We start from the raw sequence: 21,395 nt of genomic DNA, 5'->3' as shown, positions 1-21,395 counted from the left end.
GCAGGGCAGCAGCGCAGCCTGGCCCCACGCTGTGCACGGGGCCGAGAGCGGCCCACCCAGGGCCGGGCCGCCCCGAGGGAAGGGGGGCAAAGCCCGCGCCCGGCACCCCCCCACGCAGAAGCCGGAGTGTCGCAGGGAGCGAGCCCCGAGGCCTGCAGGGCGGGCAGGGGGGCACCCACCTGGTCCGGGCCCTTGTCAAACATCTTCCGCGTGCGGGGGAACTGGTGCGAGTGGGGCGTGTACTGCACCCCCGTGGGCCCGGGGGCGCCCAGCCGGCCCGCAGGCAGCTCCCGGCTGGCCGGCTGCTTGGCCACGTCGCTGGTCGGGCTGGAGCTGCTCGTGCTGGACGTCGGAGGGGAGCCCCTGCCGTCGGGGAGGAGACACGTGGCATTGCCCTGACCATGCCGCCCTGATGCCAGACGCCAGCGACCCCGGTCGCCCCCAGGGGCCCCAACGGACACCCGGTGAACAGGCCAGGCGCACAGGTCTGCGGCCCCGGAACTCGGCGCACAGCCTCCCTCCCTCGGGGGAGCACCGCCCCCCAACCTGCCCCCCCCCACGCTGGTCCCACGGGGTGTGCGGACCCTCCCTCGGGGCCCCAGCAAGTGGCCGTGGGCACCGGGCTCCCCTTGAGGTCTGCTGCTCCGTCTGTGCCGGGCGGGCAGGCAGGTGGGGCTCAGACCCGACACCCATGGGGGTGCGGGGGGGTAGGAGCGGCATGGGACTCGGGAGCACGGGGGCGGGGACCGGGGAGCCGGCGTGCGGGGCCGGCAGTGGGGCGGGGGAGCGCCCGCGGACCTGGGACCTGGCCGCAGGGGGCCCCGACCACTCACCCCGCTTGCTGGATGTGGACGCCCTTGTTGGTGGGGCTGGCGGGCGCCGACTGGGTGAGCGAGGAGGCGCTGAGGATGCGCTGGGGCCGGGCGTTCAGGGTGGCCTGCAAGAGCAGAGGGGCCCGTGACGCGGGCGGGCGGGCGGGCGGCCCCGGGCGGGGCTGCCTCCGGTGGCTCCAGCAGGAAAGGCCCTGAGACCGAGGGGACCTCGCTGTCCACGGAGGCGCCAGCCGTGAACGCCCCCCAGGGCCACCCTGCAGGTGGAATGATTTTGCCTTTCTCTGTTTTTTTCCTTTGGGAAACACCAATGTGCGGTTGTCTTTTGGGCGGCCCACCCCGCACTGGGGAGCTGGCCTGTTCCACAAGCCAGGCCTGTGCCCTGACCGGGAACTGAACTGGCAGCCCTTCGGTTCACAGGCTGGGGCTCAGTCCCCTGAGCCCCACCCGCCGGGGCTATTTGCCTTTCTAGCCGTTTTCTGCCTGGGCGCAGTGTGGCCCCCGGCGGCCACCGGGGCTCAGGGGGCCGGGCTCCGGGAAGGTGGGAGAGAGGTCTCTGGGCTCCGGGTGCCAGCGAGACCAGGAGTGCCCACTGCGGGCCTGAGGGGTCACACCCAGGACGGTTCCCCGGATGCCGGCACTCGGGGGACGTTGCTGTCAGGCTAGAGCACCCACGGGGCGGGAAGAACCCGGGAAGGAAGGCCCACGATGCCCGGGGCTCCCGGGGAGGTGTGGGGGGCTCCCAGTACCCGGAGGAGGGGGACCCCCCAAGGCCACGGCCGGAGCCCCCACCCTACGCAGCGTGCGGGACAGCGAGCCGCACCCGCAGCAGCAGGAGGACGGCGGAGACGGGGGCCGGCCCTGCAGGTGAGCTCCCCGCAGCCAGGAGACCCCCGGGTGGGCGTGGCCAGGCCCAGGGTCACCTCCGCGGGCCTCGCGGGCCTCGCTGCGTCACCTGGCGCCCCGACACGGGAAGCAGTCACGCAGAACACGCCCCTGGCACATGACGGCCGTGTCAAGCCGAGGGGCGGACCCGCGTGGCGGGTGAGGGGCCCGGGGCGCGGCGGCGGCGGCCCACCTTGTAGGCGATGCTGTTGAGCACCTTCATGGCCAGGTCGCACACGTCCGGGTAGGGGTCGGCGGCCAGGTGCAGGAGGACCCTCCAGATCTGCGTGTAGACGCTGTTGAAGGACACGCCTGCGGGGGGCAGGGGCGGGTCAGGGGCGGGCAGCCCCGGGGGCCCCGGCCGCTCTCCTGCGGACGGTGTCCCCTTCCGAGCAGGGGTCCCTCTAGGAGGAAACGGGAGTCGGAAAAGGGCAGGACCTCCCGCCAAACGCTGGGCTGCCTGGCAAGCACCCGGCCCCCGGGCCTGTCTGCACGTCCGGGGGCCTCTGCGACCTGCGTGAGGGGACCTGCGTGAGGGGACCCGCTGGGGGGGCGCCCACCCTGGCCCCACACCCGGCCCCACACCCGGCGGGCTCCGGGCTCCGGGCTCAGTCCTCCCCTCACGCAGCACAGGCCGCTCTGTCCCCGAGTGCCCGGACGTCCGGGGCACGTGATGGGACCCGAGACCCCAGGGTCTCCCAGGACACACAGCGACTCTTCCCAAGTGTCCTCCACGCACAGCCCCGTCTGTGTGCCCGCTGCAGGCCGACGTGCATGTGCACACACACACGTGCTCACGCGTGACGGCCCGTGTGGGGAGAAGGGAAGGAGGGGACGTGTCCTGCCCCGTGGAGGCTGCTCAAGCCCACCAGACGCCCCACTCCCTGACGCGGGCCTCACCCCGGTGACGGGGGGGACGGCGAGGCCCAGCTGCTGGAAGCGAGGACCTCACCCAGGCCCACCCGACCGCTCGCCAGTGCGGCGGCCGCCGCACCGCAAGGAGAGACGACCTCTCCGCACTCGGCCCTCTCTCCTGGGGCCAGTCAGGTGCGTCACTCGTCACGGCTCCCGGGACGAGGTGGCCCTGTGTGCCGAGGGCGTGGACCCCGCGGTCCTGAGGAGGAGCAGGCGGGGGCTGTTCCCCCCACAGGGCTGCCCTGGGGGGCGGGGTGGGGGGTGGGGGGTGCAGGCCCTCGGGCTCTGGGCCCAGGGGGGCGGCGCGGGGGCCTCGCCTCGCTCTGGCTGGCCGGCCGCCTGCTGGTGCAGCGCGGAGACTGGGAGCCATGAGGACGCTCTGGGGCAGCTTCTCGGAGATAAACGAGGAGGTTGGGGTGAAATGGACAATGTCTTAGGGAGACGTAGCTCAACCACCAAAGCTCACCCCTGAGGACACAGACAACCTGAAGGACGCTGTCACTGTCCGATACTTGGATCCTGAACCCAAACTCGCCAACCCCCCCAGGCCAGACGCCCCGAGGACAGGGGCCTCTGACTCACACTGCGTGTCCCCGTCTCCGGTGGGGCCCGCGAGGGACACTGCCTGTCACGTGCACCCCCCGGGGGCAGGCCACCCAGCGGAACACCGCCGTCCTGTGACGCACGACAGGGACAGAGGATTCTGGCACCACCGTGGGGCGGGGCAGGCTGGCCCAGACAGCCCACCCAGTGTCACCAGCTCAAGGCAGAAGGGACCGGAACTGTCCCCTCCCCCGCTCGCGGCCCCAGCAGCCCCCAAGTGTGGGTGTGCAGCGCGCCGGGCGGGGGGCGGGACTCACCGATGAGGGAGTTGAGGGCGGAGTAGGAGCTGACGCGCCGCATCTTGTCGATGGTCTCGAAGGACAGGATGTACTCCTCCGTGTCCGGGCTGCCCAGCGTGCTGCTGGCACTGCTGCTGGTGCTCAGGTTCCCGGGGGAGAAGGCCACCGCGCCGCCGGCTGCCGCGCCGCAGGGAGGGCGTCAGTGCCGCCCGCCCGGCCCCCACCCCGCTTCAGGTCCCACGGCCGCTGGGGTTGGGGCGAGTGACTGAGGTGCGTGCTCCACCCCCACCCCCGATCTCGGGGCCGAGGCACCCCACCCCAGGGGACGGCGGGCTGCAGGAAGCCCAAGTCGGGGCGCTGGGGTCCTGGGGGCTGAACCGCCGTCGCCAGGCCCCACTTTCACGGCAGGGAGGGGGCGGCACCTGCTCCCACAAAGCGCCCGACCCGGGGGCCCGGCTCCTGGCAGCTTACACTCCTCTGTCAGGCTCAGGTTCTGCAGAGACTTGTTCAAGCTCCTGGCCGTGGTGACGGCGCGGATGTTCCCGTAGGAGCTCACGGCGCGCAGCCTGGGGGTGCAGGGGCTGTCTCGCACGGGCGTCAGACTGCCGCCCTCTGCGGGGAGAAAGGGAGAGACGTGTTCCCAGCTGCTCCAGCCGCACACGGCAAGAGCGGGGGTGGGGGTGGGGGTGGGGCAAGGAGCAGGGGTCACGCCCGTTGCTTTGGGAGCGGGCGGTGACGGGAGGCTCCACGGGGCAGGGCTGGCCCTCCCAGCAGGGGCTCAGCTGTTGCCACGGAGTGCGGCGGCCCCTCGGCGCAGGAACAGCAGCGAAGATGTTGCTGCTGTACAAGGCCCTGTTCCTGGCAGAGCTGGCCGTGCGCCGGGGAGGGGCGGCGGGACCGCGCGGCAGGCGGCCCACAAGGGGCAAACCTCAAGCTGCTCTCTGAGACCCCCACGGCTTCAGGTGCCTTCAGCGTCTCCCCACGTGTGATTTCCAACAAGGGTGAGAGGAGGGAAGACTCCAAGGGTCCGAGCAGCCCCTCCCTGCCCGTCCTGGGCCGCTCGGTGCCGGGGGATGGGGGCCTCGGAGCCACGCAGAGCCGGCCCCCCAGCGGTGGGCGCTGGACACCTGCGCCCGCGTTTGTGAGGCTGAGCGGCCGCTGCCGGTTCAGGCAGAGGGCCGGCGCCCGGCCGCCGGCGTTCACAGCTGGGGCTGCACCTGTGGTGGCGGGCGACGGCAGCGGGTAGTTCTTCTCCTCCTCCATGAACTGCAGGGCCACAGAGCAGAAGTTGCTCTCGTACTGCACGACCAGGTGGGTCAGCGCCACCACCAGCTCCTGCCGAGAGGGACAAGGACAGTCACACCTCCTGCGGCAGTGACAGGCTGTGGGGAAGCGGTGACACCTGAAGCTCACGCCGGTCGCCGCTGGGTCACAGGCCTGGGGGCCCTGGCCGGGCAGACGGGACAGTGACCGGCTCCCGTCAGCAGTGCGTCCTCCCGCCCACTGCCACCGGCCCCCCCCCACATCTACACCCCCCGGGCTTCCCCGGCAGACACTGCCTGCTGCGGACGGCTGGGCAGGTCCCAGGCCGCACCCACCCAGGAGGCAGCGGCCACGCCCCTCGCGCTGCAGGCAGCGAGCACTCACAGCTACAAAGGAGGCGTGAGGTGCTGCCGGGGCCTGGGCGCTGGGCCTGCAGCCTGGCCCCTCCCTCCCAGGACCCCGCAGCTCGGCCCTGAGGCAGTGACCACGAGCCCCCTGAGGGGCCCTTTCACCTGGGGACGGACGGGGGACCTGGCTGTGCTAAGTCCCAGCCAGTGTGAGACCCAGACGGAAATTGCCGCTGCTGCCCCACTGAGACCCGGGGCGCCTCCTGCTCTACCCAGGACCCTGTTCAGGGGACACCGGAGACGGGACCACACCCACACCCCGGCCCCTCTGTCCCCTCCCAGGCTGCACCAGCCCGCCACACAGACACCAGGATGGCCTGGGCGACGCTCCAAGTGACGCAAGCGCAGAGTGTTGGGGGTGGGCAGGACGCCCCAGGAGCCTGAGCCTGTCAGGGCCGCCGGGAGCGGGGCGCCCACGGCCACGGTCAGGCCCGGCCACGCACCTTGCGGACCATGGGGCTCCCGTCGCTGATGAGCTGCGCCAGCATCATGGCCACGTTGTGGTCGATGGTGGTGGAGTGGTCGGTCCTCTCCGCGGAGTTGCCCACGAACGTGCCCAGGGCGAAGACGGCCGCACAGCGTACCTGCGGGGGCGGGGAGACGGGACCGGTCACAGCCCCGCCCTTGCTGACCCTCGGGCCGGAGCTCCCCCCGCACAGCCCTCCACACCAGCCCCACTCATGGGGACGGAGGGGGACGGGGGAGGGGCAGCATGGGGCCCGAGCACCCCCAGCTCAAGGAGCAGGTGGCGGTGAGGGAGAGGGGGTTCAGGGGACAGGTGGTGGAGGACGGCTTATGGACACCGGGACGCACACGGGAGCAGACCCTGCTGCGGGCGCTGTCCCCATGGTGCCCCTGCCCATGCGGCGTCCGGCGGGACCACCGGCACCAAGGACCCGCTGGCAGGGGCACCTCGGCCTGGCCCCAGGTCTGGGGGGGGGGGAGACCCACCTCAGGAATGGGGTCGGAGAGGAGGCTGCAGAGCTTCTCGTGGGCGCTGTCCCGCACCCCACACCACCTGGCCGAGTCGAAGTTCTGCCAGATGCGCCCGAGGCAGATGGCCACCCACTGGCGCAGGAGGGGGTGGGGGTCGCTGAGCTGCTCCAGGCAGATGGCGATCAGGTTGCCCTGCAGGCAGGCCTCCTGCGGGGTTTGGGGGACACACGTGGGCGACTCACGCAGCCGCGGTCACGGCCCTGGCGGTTCCCAGGGAGGTCTTGATACGTCCCTGGTTTCAAAACCCTCCAATTCCAGTCCCCTCTGCGGACACCGGCTGAACACAGGGGCGGCCCCTCTGCTCCCCCGGGCTGGTGCAGCCCCTCTCCCTGAGGGCGACCGTCCCGCTGGACGTTCAGGACCACGCCCCCGTGGTCCCCGAGTGCGGCAGCTGCGGCCCGGCCGCCCCTGGTCGGCAGGAGGCCGGGGCGCAGGGCAGGGCGGGGACACGAGGCGCCACCCACCTGCCCCGTGTTGTAGTTGTTGACGATCACGGCGAGGATGAAGGCCGTCATGGTGCGGTGCTCCGCCTGGAAGACAGAGGGCGCGCTCGTCACGCACGGCAGGGACGTCCGCTCAGGGCCCCTGGCGGTGAGCGTGGATCACACGTGCAGCAGGAAAGAGCGGCCCCTCCCGGGCCGGGCAGCCAGGGTGGGGGCGGGGCCGGTCTGGGGGCGTCCTGCCCCAGGCGCCCCCGGGCTGCCCCAGACCGAGCACGTGCTGTGAAACGAACCCCCAAGCGGCTTCGTCTCCCGTGGGAGCACCTTCCCGGGCTCCTGTGGGACGGGGCCCCTCCGGCCCTCGCCCCGCCCTCTGCGGGCTCCGGGGTCGGGGCCCCGCGTGGGCCACACAGAGCAGGGCCTGCCTCCCTGGGGTTCGAGCGGGGCTGTCTGCGCGCCCGGCCCCCGCACGCCTGCCCCGTCCCGACGCCCACGTGGCTGCTGGTCCTCCATCGCGTGCACGAGCCACGTGTTGCCCCCGCGCCCAGCTTCCTCTGGGCTCGACCCCCTGCGGGGCCGCGGGCGTTAGGACCATCTTGGGTGGGGGCGCACACGGGAGCAGCCCGTTTCAGACGGCGCGCTGGCTCCGCCCTCATTCTCGGGGATGCCTGCGCTGGACAGAGACTTCCGGGTGACACGGCAGCTCCCCTGGCGCCTCACAGGGCCCCCACATCTCCGCTGTCTGCGCCGGCCCATGGGCGTCACGGCCCCTCCAGGGCAAATGGTCCTCTGCCCTGGACACTTGCGCCCCCGGTGGACGCCTCTGTTACTGTGACTCCTCCTGCCGCTTGTGCTCAATGGACCCTCTCAGCCCCGCTGCCCTTTCCACGCCTGGCCTCCTCCCCAGGTCGCTCCCCGGCCGCGTCCGCCCCGCTGCCCACGCCCTCTGGCGAGTCTCTGATGGCACCGACTGTTCCCCGGCTCGCAGCTGGAGTCGGGGAACCCAGGCCCTTCTCAGAAAACGGTCACAGGAGTTACAGTGCGTGCTATTCGCAGACGGCTGCGCTCTCACGATTTCACGTTAAAATGTAGGCTCCCTCCCTCTCTCCCTCCCTCCCTCCCCGACGCCCGAGGCACGTGGGCGCCCGGAAGGTCTCTGCACCTCTGCTGCACACGGGACCCATCACGTCAGTGTCCCGGGGCCCGCGAGGCTGACCCCGCAGTCAGCAGGCGGCGGGGGTTCCAGCACGCGGCGGCAGTGTGCCGGGGGGAGGAGACTGGGCCAGCGAAGGGTGGGGCCCCCCACACTCTCACTCAGACACGGCGCCGAGGCGCCCACCGAGACCCGTGCCGTCTGTGCGAGGAGGCAGCAGCCGCGGTGCGGACGTGGCCCCTGAGGCGTGGCTGCCCGCCTGGGGGGCGAGGGGGCCCCTGCTCCAGAGCCGCGACGGGGCCCCCGCAGCGCGACGGGGGAGCAGAGACAGACGACACAGACGCTGAGCCGCCCACGGCAGGGGGGCGGGGTGCTCACCGGCATGTAGGGGTCCGCCAGGACCGAGAGGAAGTACTTGTGGCCGTTGTCCTTCACCAGGTCCGCCTGGCACGACTGCGGGAGGGCACACGGGAGACGCGTGACTGCGAGGGCCTGGGGGGCCCCCCTCCGCTCGCCGTGGAGCGGGGACCCGCGGACATGCAGTGGCCGCCTCCTGCCCAGGGCCTCCCTGCAGCACGCGGCCAGGGAGGCTGCTGCCGGACCCGCCGCCGGGCCCCGTTCCGGGGCAGTGGGCATGTGCCCCCAGGGAGGAGACGGGGCCACGGGGCAGGGTCACCCGGGGCGGGAGGGGCGGGCCCGGGGCAGGGGGAGCGCGCGGAGACGGTGGCCCACTCACGCTGTCCACGGCGAGGATCTTGGCCCAGATGAAGACGAGCAGGGGCCGCAGCTCCCGCGCGGAGCTCTGCAGCAGCTTGAGCACGTACGGGAAGATGCCCACGGACAGCGCCTGGGGGACCAGGCAGCGTCAGGGGCAGGTGGGCGGCCGGGCCCCGGGGTGCCCGTCCTCGCCGGGCGGCCCCGCTTGCCCTGGGCCGCGGGGCGGGCCCCGCTCCGTGACCTGCACGCGTGGGGCCGTGTCCGGCTCTCCGGGGCACGTCCACCCAGCCCTGAGGGTCACACGTGCGCTGGAGACGGACCTTCGGACAGAGACACGCCCCAGGCAGGGCCTCCCGGGCCTGGTCTCGGGCCACCTATCACCTTTGCATGGTGGGGGGCCCCTCTCTGCTCCCAAGCTGGGGGCCCAGAGGGAAGGCGGCATCTAGGGACGGGGCAGAGCCCCGGGACACCCACCCCGGCAGCCCTGCGCTGTCCTGGTCTCAGATGCTGGGGCCCAACAGCAGGCCCCAGGCCAACGGCAACACGGAGCCGTGGCCCCTGTTAAGGGCCCGCGTGTGGGAATGAGCCGTCTCCTCCCGGGCTCAGGCGGCCGGGCCCTGGGCTCCAGGCCCAGTCTGCGCCTGTGACGGCGCCGGTTTACCCAGCAGGTCACAAGCTTCCCGTTGGCGTGCGTGTGGCTCACTTTTAATTTTAATTAACCACACGCATGACAATCTCTCTGGAACGTTATTGGTGCTCGTTCCCTGTCTTCTCTTCCGTGGAGACGGAGCGACAGGCCAGTGTGGCCTTGGCTGAGGCCCCGAGGCCGCGGGGACCCAGGAGGGCCGCATGCCAGCCAGGGAGGGGGCAGAGTTAGCCTCCCTGGCCCCACGGCCTCCATCTGCGGCCAACTCTCGGCCGCCGCCCCCACAGGTGCACCCCCAGCTGAAAACCCAGTGCCGTGCAGCCCGCGGCCGACCTCCCGCCCACATGAGCCCAGACGCCCTGAGCGCAGTGACCTGCAAACACGCCCGTCTTTGCAGAGAGGCCTCCCACGTGAAACCAGGGCTGCACACCCTCACCTCCCTGGGGACGCGAGCAGGTGCCCACCCTGACATGAGACACTCGGCTGTGTTCCTGACTGCTTTACGAGCGCAGCGTCAAGCGCTAACTTTCCCACTGCGCGCAGACAGGACCACGCCAGGGCCCCACGTGGCAACTGCCGACAGGCCCCCGAACCCCGTCAGTCTGCAGACCCCGCCTCCTCCCTGTCCTCCTTCTGCTCTGCCGGGAAGCCAGGTCGCTTCCGGTCCCCTTCTCGCTCGCCCCCCTGCCGTAACCGGCCGTCTCTGCTCTCAGGACTGAGGGGGGAGCTGTGACAGTGCCGTGCCCAGACCCAGGGTGGGCGGGAGGGACCGTCCCACGCGGGGCTGGACCACTGCCCCAAGGCCACGGGCCGGGAGCACCTTCCGCCCTTCGAAGGGGCCACCTAGTGACAGCACAGGGGACAGGAGGGCAAAGCCGCAGGGGACGATGGGGTCACAACGCATCCTCCCCGGGCCTCATGGGCGCACGGCCACCCCCATGTCACCCTCGGCCGCACGGCCACGTCCGTCCTCAGACGGAACGCGCAGCAGGAACACGCACCAGGCTCACCGCCCAGGGGCCCAGGTCCAAGAACCTCCCCAGCAGGTCCAGGGCTCTCAGCCGGTGCACCTGGCTCAGCAGCACCTGGGGAGGAGGAGGAGACGGTGTCACCGTGAGGCCGCGCGGCCCAGCCCCGGTCGCCGCGGTGGGGGCTCCTTCCCGGCAGCTGCGCTCCGGCGGGCCGGGAGGGCGCCCTGGGCCGTGCCCACACGTGACGCGGGGGCCCGGGGGACGGCGGGGCGCATCTGGAAGCACACTGCCGGCGGTGTTCCGGTGCACAGGCCGCCGACCCCGCGGAGGCCGCCGCGGAGGGACCGCCCCCAGCCCCTCACCTGCAGGACGATGGGGAGCTGCTCGGGCGGGCTCCGGTTCTCCACGCCCATGGTCAGCCACACCTGGAACGCGGTCAGCTGCTCGGCGAAGAAGGGGCTGTGCTGGGGGACAGGCGGGGGGCCGTGAGTCAGAGGGCTGCCCCTCCCGGAGGCCGCGCGGCCCCCACACTGGCTGCCCTCACACCCAGTCTCCACTCCAGGCGGCGCCGCCATCCCGGCGGCGGGGGCGGGCAGGGCTGCAGCGGAGCGGGCACGCGGGTGTGCCGCCCAGCAGAGGCGTGGGCTGCACGCAGTCCACAAGTGGGCGAGGGAGACGGGGCGAGTCCTTGGGGCAGGGGTGGGGCAGAGGGCAGGGGTGGGGCAGAGGGCAGGGGTGGGGCAGAGGGCAGGGGTGCAGAGGCGTCGGGGCAGAGGTCAGAGGGGCCCGCTGCAGTGGGCAGCGGGGTTCGGAGGGCAGGGGATAGCGGGGTCTGGGGAGCTGCTGTGCCAACAAAACAAGAACAGGATTAAAAAGCCAGCACGAGGCCTGCCTCAGCTACCCCGCCCCCACCCCAGCTTGCCGGGATTCTCCCCAGACGCAGAGCTTGGCCCTCACAGGCCAGAAAGGTGGAGGGTGAGCGAGACATGAGGGTGGCCGAACTGGCGCCGCCCGGAGTGGACGGCGAGACCGCAACTGGACCGCTCCGCCAGACTCCCCGCCGGCGCAGCGCAGACTGCACGTGACGCCCAGCGCCCAGAGCACGGCGGGGGTTTGACCCTGCGCGCACCCGGCTGCCCCGAACGCCTCCCAGGCCCCCGGGTCCCGACGAGAGACGGGCACACAGGCCTGCTGTCCCCCCCTCAGCGAGTGGACCCTGAGACCAAAGGGGCCACTCGGGCAGCAGCGGGGGAGGGGGGGAGGGGGGCGTGCCCTGGAGACCCCCAGGTGCCACGAGGGAAGCCCCACCAGCTCCACGGCTCCAGGCCCCGCCTACGCACGGGGGGGGCTGCAGCCGGGACACTCCGACACCCCCGAGGCCCCGCCCCCGGGCCCCGGGCCCCAACAGTCCCAGACGTGGGCGGCACTCGGCCCGCGGCGGACGGGGCGGGCGGGCGCGCGAGGAAACGCAGACCAGCACGCAACGCGCTGACGGACAGCGTTTCCGGAGAGCCGGCCGCTTCAGAAGCCGGCGCGGGCCCCGGGACGACGCCTCTTTTCAGCGGAGCGGTGGCGGCGCACAGCACCGCAGGGCCGCGGGGGCTCACCCGAAACGCGGTGCCCTCCTCAATGATCGTGGGCAGCTGGGAGAGGCAGATGTCCACCGCGAGATCCCAGGCCTGCCTGTGGGGAGAGCAGAGGACGCCCGGCATCGAGGAGGGCTCCGCCGCCAGGACCCTGGACAGAGGACAGCGGGGGCGGGCGGGGTGGGGGCGGGGCAGCGAAGGAGCAGGGGCCCCCCCGCGGTGGGCACCACGCCGGACCGTCGGACCGTCTCGGTTGTGGCATCTCCTCTCTTCAAAGCGAAGCGCTGAGACCCACGGGACGCAGCTGCTGCCCCGCACCGGCCCCTCGCAGGGGCAGGCCCCCCCCCCCCCGCCAGGAGCCAGGGACAGCCCCCGCCCCCCCCAGCCAGCGGCCCCGAAGGCGGGGACGTTCACTCCGCATCAGGCAGAAGCAAAGTCAACCGCTGCCACTGCGCCCCGCACAGATCCCTCCGCCGCGAGCAAACACGGGTTCCGCAGGCAGAGGAGGGCGCGTCATTGGGGGAGGCGCGTGTGGGACGTGGGTGCTGGGGCACCCCTGGAGGGGACCGCCCCTCAGCCTGTCTCCTCCAGTCCTGAGGCACCACGAGCGCCGGCCACTGGGAAGGGCTGCAACGCCCGGGGTCCCGACGAGGCGCAGGCAACGCATTGGCGGAGCCGGGCGGAGCGGCCCACGCCGGCACGGGTCGTCCTCCGCCCACCGCCTACTTCCCCGCGGACGGGAGCCCGGACGCTGTGCGCCGCTCTCCGCTCTGCGTGCAGGACCCCGGGGGCCACGGGCTGCGGCAGCGTCACTTAGGCCGTGGGGCGTGTGGAGAGGAGCTGCTCGGGGCCACCCGCTGGGGGCGCAGGTGAGGGAGGGGACAGGAAGGGAGTGCCAGCCCCAGGGACGGGCGGGGGAGGGGAAGGGAGCTGCAGGAAGGGCTGGGCCCTGCTGACCACCGCACAGTCAGGCACCACTGCGGGCCTTGGGGTGCAGCCAGCCCCGGGCGGGCGAGCGGAGGCGGGGGCCGGCGCTGGGCAAGCCAGTCCCCTCTCTGGGCCGTTGGCGGCTCATCTTTCCCAGAGGAGAGGGTCTGGGGCAAGGATCTGGGCGTTCCCTATTGAAGTTTGGAGTTACACGGCACGATGCCACTGTTCTCTGTTGAGGGTTCTATCCCTTGATGGAACGGGTGGTGGTCTCCAGGGCAAAGTCAAGAGAAACTCGGTGTTTTAACTTGGCCTTCTCATCAGGGGGAGTGGGCCAAGAGGCCCCAGGGTCTCACGGCCGTGGGGTGGGCTGGTCCCCAGGCAGCTGCGCCCCAGTGAGAGGGCAGGGTCAGGAGGGTCTGGGAAGATCTGGGAGGTGGGCCAGGCTCACCACAACCTCGGCCCTCTGGGTCCCCTCCCACCTCCGGGCGGCTCAGAGCAGCACCTGCCCAGACACCGTGCGGCCCAGGCCAGAGCCCGGGTTTCCAGGAAACAGGCCCGGGGGGCCGTGCCCCGCCAGGCCGGGAGGCAACTCTCCCGGAGCGTGGCCCCGTCTGCACAGACGGGTGGGTCAGTGGGCACGGCACCCGGCGTCCTTGCCGGGGTCGGAAGGCACAGTCACCGCCGCTGAGAAACGCAAGGGTTCCCGACCGGCCGAGCCTGAACGTGAAGGGGGCCGACCCCCCGGTGGCCTCGCATCAGGATTTAAACAGGAGCTGGCTCCCAGCCGCTCTCCATCAGCGTCTGGCCAGAGGCAAGGGCGCTGGACACGGCTCTGCTGACCTCCACTTCTGATGCACTTTGTCCCCCCCCCCCCCAGCTAAGGATGCAACCCCCCCAGCAGCACCCAGGAGTGCGAACACTCGACGTGAGTTCCTCGTCCCCAGCGTGTGTCGGTGTGTCCGACTACCTGGGTGGTGCGTTCCCGCCGTCTATACCCGAGTCGGGGGGGGCGCGCGCTCTGGGCCTGTTCTGGAGGGCTCGTCAGAACAAACGCCGCAGAAAGCCCAGAGCGCACCCAACACCCGGCAGCCTCGGGCCTGGGAGGCAGCGTCAGCCTGAGTGGGGCCCATGTGAGCTCGCTCTCTCAAGCCTCCACCCCCGGGACAGGTGTGTGCGGGGCGCCCGCCCCGGGATGGCGTCCGAGTCCCAGCCCCCGGGGGAAGAAGCTCTGCGTGCCACGGTGGGGGCGGGGGAAGCGAGGCCCCACGGGTGAGCGGCCCCAGGGCACCCCGCGCACTGGACTCGGGCTGCGAGGCAACAGGACACAGTGCCCACCTGCAGAGCGCGGGGTTGGGGCTGCCAGGAGCCCGCACCTGACCCCCCCACCTGGCCCGCCAGGGAGGGGCGTGCCCACCGGGTCTGAGGCCCCAGCGGCGGGGCTGGGCCCGGCGTCCACCAAGTGTCACGGCGTTCCCGATCTTTCGAACGATTTCACGAGGGAACACGGGTGACTCCCCCTCCCAGTGGGCTTCTCCCTGCACACCGGCGGGTGGCAGCTGCCCGTCACACCGGAGCATGGGCAGCGTGCCGCCTGGGGCCACAAGGGAAGCGCGGCGTCCATCTGAGTGACAGGCCTGTCGGCAGAGGAAGCCTCCGTGCCGACTCCCCCTCACTCGCCAGCACGGCGGGACCCCCGCAGCCAGACCCGGAGCAGCCGGGACAGCCTGAGGGGCCGGTGCCGGGACAGGGAGCCCCATAGAGAGCAGGCGCCCGCGTCGCCGGGGAGCACTCACCACATGGCGTGCATGTAGGTGGGGGGCAGGCGCGGGCTGCTGACCGGCGTGCAGTTGTACGACCTCATGATCCTCTCGGCCAGCAGGAAGTTCCGGAACAGGCTGGCCACCAGCAGGTCCTGCCGGAAGAGCTTCTGGAAGAGGTCTGCGGGCGGGGGACATGCGAGCGGCACGTGAGGACAAACACGCCTACGTCCTGCAAACACCCGACCGGCCGGCGGAGGCAGCAGACACGCATCCCTGCACGGACACGCGGGAGCACGGACCGGAGGCCCCTCAGACACGGGACTCATGGCTGCCACCGTGCCTGCCGGACACACAGACGGGCCGGCGGCTGCGAAGGAGGAGGGGCCTGACTCTGCCCGGAAGGCGCCCTGCCAAGGGTCCGAGAAACGCCGCGTCCCTCTCACCACGCGCCACCCTGTGCAGCACCCAGCCGGCCTCAGCCGCACGGCGGCCTCTGGCCCCCCCCCACCCCAGCCCGACGGCCCCGGCCCCGGCCCGGGCCCCCAGCCGCCTCACCCCGAGGGAGCACGTTCCAGGCGATGGTGTCCGTGATGGCCGTGAAGATCCAGTTCAGCTCGCCCAGGGGCGTCCTCCTGTCGTTCAGCCGGCCGGGGATCCTAGGGGACACGGCGCGTGTCCGTGAGCGGCTGCGGGAACACAGCTGCCGACCGGGGCAGGGCGCGCAGCCGCACCTCGAGGAGCCCTTGGCCTCGCCAGGGTTCTCGGGACTCACGGGCGTCTGCCGCTCAGGACTCACCCCCACTTCCCACCGCACCCCCTTCCGCACCCAGACAAAAGCAGTTTCTTTGGTGCCCCGGACCTGCGGCCCAGACCCAGCAGCCACCAGCCACTCCGGGGGTGTCCACCCCCGAGAGACGAGCTGAGGGCCTGCCAGCGGCCGGGGCAGCTGCTGCCGACGGGTCTGCACCCAGTTCGATCCCGGCCCCAGCCCAGCCGGTGCCCCACCTGCGCTCCTGCCCCTCAACGGCAGGGCTGAGAAGGCAGCTTGTCCTCGAGGGGCGACTTACCTGCCACTCGCTCAACTGGTACTTCCGAGCACCCACAACAGGGCACCGCCCCGGCAGCGACGTGGCTGCAACACCAGGCAAGTGCCGTGCGGCAGGCTCACAGCCTCCGCGTGCACCGTGCAGGAAACCCTCTCTCCCTCCCAGACAGGAAGTGCCCGCGGGGCCCTGGTTCCACACGAGAGCGCCGCCCTGCTGTGTGCCGGACGCCACAGCCCGAGGACTCCGGCCCCTCGGCTCACCCGGGGCGCCGAGTCTGCCTGTGCCACCTGCGGAGGCAGCGCCCCTGGAAGGGGTGCGGGGGCGACGTCCTCGGCCACACGCCGCTTCCGGCAGGAAGCCCTCCTCACCTCGCCACGGAGGCTCCGTGGGGGGACCCGAAGAGGGGACGAGGAATGGATGACACTTGGGGAAGAGGGGCCCGGCCCTGCCGCTCGGGGATGGTCCGAGGCCTCAGAGAAGAGGCTTCCCCGCTGGAGAGCACAGCCCCCCCCCCCCAGACCGGCCCTGGTGCCGCAGTCCCGAACACACTCGGCCCCTCGCTGACTCAGGGACGCGGGCGGCTGAGGGCTGCAGCGGCGCCGTGTGGGCGTCGGGTCGGCCAGGCCGGGGAACCGCTGCAGCCCTCGGCCGCGCTCCAAAGAGTCCCTGAGGCTTCGGCGGTGACTCACCGTCCGCCCACGGAGAGCAGCCGGGCAGGCCGTGCGGGGACCCTTTTGAAGTCTGCAGGGGCTGGCCGGCCCGAGAGGGAGCCCCAGATGTAAACCAGCGCCGGGGCCAGGCAGGGCCGGGCCGAGGGCGGACCCACCGCCCCCAGCACGGGCACGGGCCAGGCCCTGGGCCGCCGAGCACTCGGCCCAGGGCACTCTGACAGCCCCCCTCGGCTCTGGGCCGGGGCGCAGGACGGGCCGGAAGCCACTCAGACCTCGCGGCCTCGTTCCGCCCCAAGTCTCCGCACGGTTTCCGTGCTCTGCCCGCAGCCTTCGTAACAAAGACACGGGCGTTCCCCGGGAACCCAACTACCAGCGGAGACCAGAGCCACCGCCGACAGGAGAGAGCGAGGGCGGAGGACTCGCTCGGTGGCGGCAGCGGATTTTACGGTAACTTTCCTCCCCACGTTCGAGGAGTGAAAGAACAGCCAGAAACCCTGGCAGAGGACTGAAACTGTAAAATGAAGACCGCGTATTTCAGAACCTCCGGGACTCGTGAGCGCGGTCCATCGAATCAGGAAACCAGCGCGGGGGCTGGACAGCAGGGCGGAACTGGAAGGGGGGCCAGAGGTCACACCGGGGACCGAGCACGAAGGGACGGGGGCCGCACACACGCCCCCGACACCGGAGCCGCAGAACGCTCGCGCTGCCGGGAAAGGAAAGCAGGCGCCTGGCTCACCAAAGCGACCCGACAGCCGCTGGCAGGCTGGGACCCGCAGTGGAGGAGACACTGACCGCAGCGGAGCTCTCGCTGACTTCTCCAGCGAGGCACCGGCGCGGGCTGTCAAAGCCGTGCGATGGTGAGCACGGCACCTGAGAGATGCTAGCGTCGCAAAATCGCACGATTCTGGCTCAAAATGAGGGGCCTGAAAACACCCCCCGGGCGGCGTGCCGTCCGTCCGAGGGGGCTCGCGCCCCGCAGCGGGTCTCCGCGGAGAAGGGCGTGTGCGCGTGTGCGTGCGTGCGTGCGTGCGGCGCTGCGCCCCGAGGCCCTGCCCCGCGGCCCCGCCCCCTCGGCCCCGCCCCCTCGGCCGGGCTGCGACCAGACAGCACAGGCCAGGAGTTCGGTCCCACTGAGACGGACGCCCCGGGTGGGACACGGCAGCCCCACGGGGGCCCCGGAACCCACAGCCTCGTCTCCAAACCGAGCCGCCTCACGCCGGTTCATCCAGACACACCCGGCAGCCGAGGGGGGGTGGGGGGTACGTGCCCAACACAGCGGGGCCCGGGCGCCCCGCAAGGCCCCTGCCACCCCAGTGGCGTCAGCGCGCGAGGGCCAGGCCCACGGACAGACAAACCCTCGTGCCGCACCCCTCGCCGGCGACGGCGCCCCAGGGACAGCGCTCACGGCCGGCTGGCGGCGGCGCGGGGGCAGGAGGGCCTGGGGCTGCTGCCTGGCAGTTCCGCCGAGGGCGCCCCCTCCGCCGCGCGGCCTCCCGGACCTGCCTCCCCACCGCACGTCTGCGCGGGCTCCGGTGAGTCATCGCTCACCCGGCCGGCAAGCGGCAGGCGCTAACGGATTACTGATTTTCCACCTTCCCCCAGCCACCGTGATGCATCTGTGCCGGGAACAAAGGCGCTGTCTGAACCAGGACGGGCGTCTTTGATGGCTTTCCTTGCGAACGTGACACGTGTGCACGGCGCCCAGCTGACAGCAGACAAGACCCCGAGCACAGCGGCCGAGCCCACCGGGCGCCCCTCCCTGAGGAGCTCGGGGTGCGGGATGGTGACAGCGCGGGGGTGGCCCCCCCCCCCAGCAGGCTGCCTGCTGGCTCCGAGCTCTCAGAGTGCAGGGGCTCCCTTCGACAGGCTCCAGGCGGGCGGGAGCGCCCACACGGCCGAAGCCCTTGGGCAGCGCCCAGCACGCAGTAGGTGCTTGCTCAGGGAGTGCTACCTGGTCCCCCTCGCCCTCGTTTCCAGCCGCAGGAACCGGGGTCGCTCTCGGCTCTCAAGCACCAGCTCGTGCACCTCTCTGCACTCGCCTCATGCCCCGCCCCCCAAGCCCCCGGCACTCGGGGGAACTTGGCGAATCGGGCCAGGTCGGAGCCCAGCACAGGGCCCGAGGCCAGGGCCGTCCTGGGCAGCAGGGGCTGCAGCCGCAGCTGCGAAGGGCAGGGCCCCTCCCTCACCGCCTCTGAGCCCTGGGCCGGGAGCCATTTAAAATGCACTGTTCACACAGCCGGGGGTGGCCATGGACGATCCTCGGTCTGCTCTGCGCCTCCCGCCGTCGCAGCGCGCACCCAGAGCCCCGCGGCGCCGGCTCAGCGCCCCCGACCCCCGACCCCCGGAGCCGCCAGCAAGTCTCCCGCCGCTCAGGTGCTTCTTCGCCCCGTCTCCTCTCGGGGCTGAAGGGCGCCCCTCGCTCGCCCCCGAGCACGGACCTCGCCGCCACGCTCGGCGACGAGGGCCCGGAGTGTGGGTCTGTGCCGCGGCGGCGCGACGCTCTCCATCAGGCCGCGGGTCCGCGGCGAGGATGAGAAATCGGGGCTCTCAGGGAAGGTTCCCCGTGATTTACTTCCAGACACAGCAGCTTAATGAGAAGACAAATTCCTCCCCGTCTTCGAAGACCGCTGCTAAGTCATTATCTCCCTCTCTCTCTCTCTCTCTCTCTCACACACACACACACACTCACTCACACTCACTCGGCCCACACCCCCGCCCCCGTCGCGGGCCCGGGCTCCCAACAACACGTGTTGGGCACACACGACCGCGGCGGCAGAGGCCGGCGGGGCTTGCACTTGGCACCTGGGGCCTGGTCACGGAGCTGCTCGTGAGCAGCGCAGGGCGGGCGCCCACAGGGACAGCTCCATGTGCGGGGTGGGGGCCCCGCAGGCCTCGGCACACGGAGCCACACGCGTGGGAGCACAGCCTCACGGGAGCTGCACACGCCCTGAGCCCCCGAGGCCTGCGTGGGCCGGGACGACCGCGTGCAGGGGCAGGAGGGTGGTGGGCGGAGGGTGGACGGGCCCCCGTGCATCCCGCGCAGTCCCTGGAGCTGAAGGACGCACACCCAGGGACACGGGCCGGCACTGCCCTCCGCCTCTGCACCGGGACGTGTCTTCCCGGCCCGGGGGGCGCAGAGGCCGGGGCAGCCTTAAAGGGGCAGGTGGCGGTGCGCTCAGCGGCAGTGTCCGCGTGGGGAGCGCAGACCAGAGAACTGAACTGCGGAGCCCAGGGTCCAGGACCCTTGCGCAGGGGCGGTCGGCCAGCTCCGAGCGACAGCCCGGCCGGCGTGATGTCTGTGCGTCGCTCGAAGCCCCGGTACCGGTCTGCCGCGCCGACAGGGCCCCCACGCTCCAAATAGCACCGTCGGAGGGCGCGGGGCGTGCGGGGGGTCACCCGGCTGACGCCCCGGGCTGAGAGCCTTGTCCGCACTGTGAGACCAGCTTGTTAAGTCTCTCCAACTGGTAAAACTTTACATTTGAAACGTTCTGCGGCTTCTCTGAACACCAGCTACGGACGCGTCTTCACAGAGGAAGCACCCCCAGCCCTGCGTGGGGCGGGCCGGCGGGCTCCCACGCAGCCTGGCTGGGAGCGGCTTGGCGGGAGGCTGGGGCTGCGCTGGTTCCTCAGCCCTAATGGGGCCCCGGGGGACGGCAGGCAGGGAGCGCGGGCCCAGCCGGGCTCGGCGGGGACGGGCTGCCGCCGGGGCGGGGGTGGGGGGGGCACCACCAAGAGCTATGCGTTCCGAGCAGAAACCTCCCGGAAAGGATAATGAAACGGGTGAAAGCAGTGAACAGTCTCGCCGCACGGAAGGCCCGGCCCCAGGGAGGCCAGGAGACCAGGAGGGCTGCACTTCAGCCGAGCCGAGCGACTGCCGGCCGGCCGCGCTTCTCCTGACGGATGGCCAGAGGTGCCTGGGCGCAGACCTGCAAATTAGAGCGTGGGGTCCCGGCTGGTGTGGCTCAGTGGACTGAGCGCGGGCCTGCGAACCAAAGAGTCGCAGGTTCAGTTCCCAGCCAGGGCACAGGCCTGGGTTGTGGGCCAGGTCCCCCAGCAGGGGGCGCACGAGAGGCAACCACACACTGATGTTCCTCTCTCTTCCTCCCTTCCCCTCTAAAAATAAATAAATAAATAAAATCTTTAAAAAGATACATGGAATAACAGCACTTCCTTTCCAGTGGAGAAAGCACTCCAGCCAGCTGCTTCTGAAGAGGCAGACGGGCCGGCCGCAGGGGCACCTGGCTGGGCCCTCCGTCTCGGCTGGTCTCCAGGGCCGGGTAGGGTTTCTGTACAATCCCTGAGTTTGGAGTTTGTCCCGGCATAGAAAGTAAACAGAACCCACCCGCCCGGCAGGGGACCGCCGGGCCCTGGGGTGAGACGCAGCCTGCTTGTCCCGGGGGGCCGCCCCCCCCCACCCCGCGGCCCTGCACTGGCCCCAGCGCTGCCTGTGGCCGGTCGTCTTCGTCTGGGCCCTCAGCACAGGCGGGCGGGCAGCGGCGCCTCGCTGCAGCTCCCCCTGCGGCTCCCCCTGCGTCTCCTGCGTGCTGCTGTCGCCTCTGAGCACCCTCCGGGCGCCGACTGGCTGCCCTGAAACCCTCCTTGGTTAAAGCCTCGCGGTGTCTTTCACCAGTTTTTTAACTGGGATTTTTCTTTATTCGTCGGTTCAGACGCCTTTGCACATTCTGCACACAGGCCCTCGGCCAGCTGTGCGACCTGTGAACAGTGTCCACCAGTCTGCGGCTGTCCCTCCGTCCTCTCAGCCACACCGTGCAGAGAAGAAACGCTTCGACTTCTGATCGAGCCCCATTTACGGACGCGTCTCCGGTGTGGCTCCTGCGCGGGGTGCCGGGCCGCGCACCACCACGCCCAGGTCAGCCACAGGGTGGGAGCTGGCTGGGCGCAGGGGAGGCCTGGGTGTGGGGGGGGGCACAGAGAAGCGGCTGAGACGGGGCGCCACGCAGCCCGCCACTGCCGGCACGCGCCGTCCAGAGGCCGGGTGGCGCCGCACGCCAGGCTCCTGTCCCGTGGAACCAGGGGAGAGGGACGGCACAGCTCTGACCCCTGGGGGTCCCCAGCAGGCAAAAGCCCAACATCAAGAAAACTGCAAGCCGGGGACGGTTTGAACAGGAGAGGAGCACCCAGCTGCAGTGACACGCAGCTCCGCCGGGGCCCCAACGGACACGGCTCCCGAGAAACTGCACGGAGAAGGCGGCAGACGGGGCGGGCGCGACTCGGAGGAGGACGGAGCGAAGGCGATGGAACAGCTCCCAGGGCCCCGAACCTGGCCGGGGCAGACCTGGCGTCTTCTCGCCTCGGGAGACCCCCCCCCACGTGAGC

At 71.5% G+C, this 21,395-nt stretch overlaps 1 protein-coding gene across 1 annotated transcript in view; it reads right to left on the bottom strand.

Moving 5' to 3' along the window:
• Positions 1-21,395, bottom strand: part of RPTOR (regulatory associated protein of MTOR complex 1) — a 100,087-nt gene that overhangs the window by 16,241 nt on the left and 62,451 nt on the right. The window contains exons 8-23 of the mRNA XM_045836190.1: positions 14,897-14,997; positions 14,375-14,519; positions 11,673-11,748; positions 10,428-10,529; positions 10,096-10,179; positions 8,468-8,578; positions 8,110-8,184; positions 6,603-6,668; positions 6,094-6,285; positions 5,586-5,726; positions 4,690-4,807; positions 3,944-4,084; positions 3,491-3,649; positions 1,909-2,027; positions 834-937; positions 180-363 (exon numbers count right to left, since the gene is read on the bottom strand). Of these exons, the coding sequence (XP_045692146.1) occupies positions 180-363; positions 834-937; positions 1,909-2,027; positions 3,491-3,649; positions 3,944-4,084; positions 4,690-4,807; positions 5,586-5,726; positions 6,094-6,285; positions 6,603-6,668; positions 8,110-8,184; positions 8,468-8,578; positions 10,096-10,179; positions 10,428-10,529; positions 11,673-11,748; positions 14,375-14,519; positions 14,897-14,997 (1,918 nt within the window). The remainder of the gene's footprint in view (positions 1-179; positions 364-833; positions 938-1,908; positions 2,028-3,490; positions 3,650-3,943; positions 4,085-4,689; positions 4,808-5,585; positions 5,727-6,093; positions 6,286-6,602; positions 6,669-8,109; positions 8,185-8,467; positions 8,579-10,095; positions 10,180-10,427; positions 10,530-11,672; positions 11,749-14,374; positions 14,520-14,896; positions 14,998-21,395) is intronic.

This window comes from Phyllostomus hastatus, unplaced genomic scaffold (assembly GCF_019186645.2).
Source record: "Phyllostomus hastatus isolate PE091 unplaced genomic scaffold, TTU_PhHast_1.1 phas_contig_210, whole genome shotgun sequence".
Lineage (NCBI taxonomy): Eukaryota > Metazoa > Chordata > Mammalia > Chiroptera > Phyllostomidae > Phyllostomus > Phyllostomus hastatus.
The sequence above is the reverse complement of the archived record's forward strand: the minus strand, read 5'-3'. Positions and strand labels throughout refer to the sequence as shown.